Source organism: Apaloderma vittatum, unplaced genomic scaffold (assembly GCF_000703405.1).
Source record: "Apaloderma vittatum isolate BGI_N311 unplaced genomic scaffold, ASM70340v1 scaffold13314, whole genome shotgun sequence".
Lineage (NCBI taxonomy): Eukaryota > Metazoa > Chordata > Aves > Trogoniformes > Trogonidae > Apaloderma > Apaloderma vittatum.
The window spans coordinates 9,738-12,375 of NW_009713270.1; the positions used below are offsets into that span (position 1 = coordinate 9,738).

The 2,638-nt window shown below is 49.1% G+C and overlaps 1 protein-coding gene across 1 annotated transcript in view; it reads right to left on the reverse strand.

Moving 5' to 3' along the window:
- Window positions 1-1,611: 1,611 nt before the first annotated feature.
- Window positions 1,612-2,638, reverse strand: part of GNRHR (gonadotropin-releasing hormone receptor) — a gene marked incomplete at its 5' end in the record, with an annotated part of 1,658 nt that continues 631 nt past the window's right edge. Inside the window, 2 exons of the mRNA XM_009868308.1 lie at window positions 1,612-2,021; window positions 2,293-2,494. Coding sequence (XP_009866610.1) covers window positions 1,612-2,021; window positions 2,293-2,494 — 612 coding nt within the window. The remainder of the gene's footprint in view (window positions 2,022-2,292; window positions 2,495-2,638) is intronic.

A 2,638-nucleotide genomic window follows, 5' to 3' on the forward strand; every position in this document is an offset into this window, starting at 1 on the left:
CCCAGGCAGCCTGTTTAACAACCTGTTCAGTGACGAAATTTTTCCTAATATCCAACCTAAACTAACTGCTTAATCCCATAAATATGATATTACAGCCCAAGTGAGCTTTCTCTGAGCTCTCCCTGCCCAGCAATGTGGCTCCATGGTGGTGATGTCCAGCAATGAGAGCTTTTACCAGAGACAGATCAGTGGAAGAGCCCAATTTGAACTCTCCTTGGACGACAGCTGGGCTGCAGGCCAGTCAGCTCTCCCCTAAGCAAGGACACCTTGGGTTAAGATATATTAACTTGAATAAATAACCTTTAAATAGAATGAATGACTTAAGAGTCACAAGGTTGTGGGTTTTAGTTTGCTGTTTGGTTAGCTTTACTCAGGGACCTGGTTTAGTGGTGGGTCTGGCAGTGCCACCTTGATGGTTGGACTTGATGATCTTAAAGATCTTTTCCAGTCTAAATGGTTCTGTGATTCTATAATGGCCTGGCCAGAGACAGTGAAGTAATTCAACAAGGAGTCAGAAGATGTCAGGCCAGAATCATTTTTTGGACCCAATGAGGAGCAAGAAGACCCCAGACCCAGATGTTAGTAATGGACCAAACTGTTGCGTGAGGGGCGGGTGAATAGTCTGCAAGGGTGTAGTTGCCCAGGGGTTTCTTTGTTCATTGGTGACCCCTTTTTGGAGGGGACTCTGCCACTGCATGACTCCCTTCAATTATTTATTTTTTCTAAAATCTGGTGCCTGAGAGCCTGCTTCAGGAAATGCAGGGTTCAAACTTCAGAGTGAACTACCACCAGATGCCCAGGCGGAAGGTAAGTGAGTTGTGAAGAAGCATGCTGAACCTTCGGAAACTTGGCTAAACCATAGAAAGGATTGAGTGAACGCATATAGTCCTTTAGCCCTAAACACATATAATCCCTTAACCCTTTCCTTTTCACGTCTCCAGTCTCGGTGCAAACCATTCCAAATTGATTCTACCTCAATTTTTCCTTCCGTGCTTCCTCTGTGCAGTAAGTATCAGAGCGAACCTTGCCGTCACACTCCAAGTCACGCTTTTACAAGTCTTTGATTCTAAAATGTTCATCCATGATAACCAGGCAGGCTCTGAGCTGGGAGAGCCAGAATTTCTGGAGAGCTTTTCCTATAGCAGGTGGAGAAAACAGAGCCAAAGGCCCTTCGCAGCCTCTCAGGGTGACACCCCGTAGCACTGTGCATCAGCTCCACACTTTGGCATAGGTGCAAAGGGCAATTATGGATTGGTCACCCTGAGACACATGGCCCTGGACCACGAAGGAGCCAGCGTGTCTCCTCCCAGGGTTGATGTTGGCTGACGGCAGATGCTTGCTCAGAAAATCAGGGCTAGAGAGCATGTACAGTAGAAAAAGGACGGCTTTCTAGTTGCCATGGGGCTGCCAGAATATGGAAGAACGACTATAAATACCTCCAAAAGGTTTTCACCCTGAGTGCAGGCAGGAGACACATTCCCAGTTTCTGGTCAGAGACCCTCTCCCACCAAAGCTGGGTGGTGAACCTCCTTATAACAATCTCTAGAATGATCCCATGGAACAAAACAGCCCCCGAAGCTGTGCCTCCCATCGCCTTGTAGGTACGTCTCTTCAGCAGACTGTGTTGACAGTTGTCCCATTGGAGGCCCCTGATGCCACCCCACTATTTACAGCACCATCCTTGATATTCTTCTCCAAGACTGGGACAGGTTTGTGTCTCCTGTGCCTGGCAATGGCTGTTTCAATGCCCTTGAGACACAATTGCATGTCCTCCCGAAAAGAGGGGGTGTACAACCCATAGATGATGGGGTCGGTGAATGTGTGCAGCAAGCCAAAGAGGAAGAAGCTGTGGTTGACATACTCTGGCATCTTCTGGATCATGGCTGGCTGGAACCAGTACCACAAGCCCAGGAGGTAGTATGGAGTCCAGCAGATGATGAAGGTGGCAACAATCACTATGGTCATCTTGAGAGTCTTCATGCGTGCCTTGGAGATGTGGTCATTTTGATTTCTTATCAAACCTGCCAGGCAGAGACAAAAGGATAGCTGGAGATGGGGCAAAATCAGCCTGTAACCATCCTTAACCGTGCTTCTGCCAGAGAGGAGAGACCAGCTCTGATCCATGGCCCACAAAAAGCAGAAGACAGCAAGGAGAGGGGCCAGGAAGTTTGTGTACAACCCCTTAGTTGAGTTGCCCTTCAAAGGGTGCTGAGACACACCCAACACCGCTCCACACTGAGGAGATTCAGTCGTAGAGTCATGGTGGACACCAAAGGGATGCAACTTGCTTACCTTTATTGTTCCTCAGCTGCTTACTGATCTCCCAAATGATCCGGCTGTAGCAAACGATCATGACGCTCAGGGGGGTGACGTAGAGGGTGGTGAAGGTGAACATGTTGTAGATGGTTTCCTCCCAGTGTGTTCGGAAACTCCCGTGTGTAACGCACTGGGTGAAGTTCCCTCCTGGGACCGTGTGCAGGTGGAAGAGGAAAAGCTGAAATGGAAAACCAAAAAACAACTCAGAGAGGCTTTGGGACAGGACACGTGCTCCTGGCTGTGCATGGGGAACACCTCCCTGCTGCTGTCGGACTGGGAGACGTGCTCTGGGCACCTAACTCATGGCTGTGGCCAGAACGGG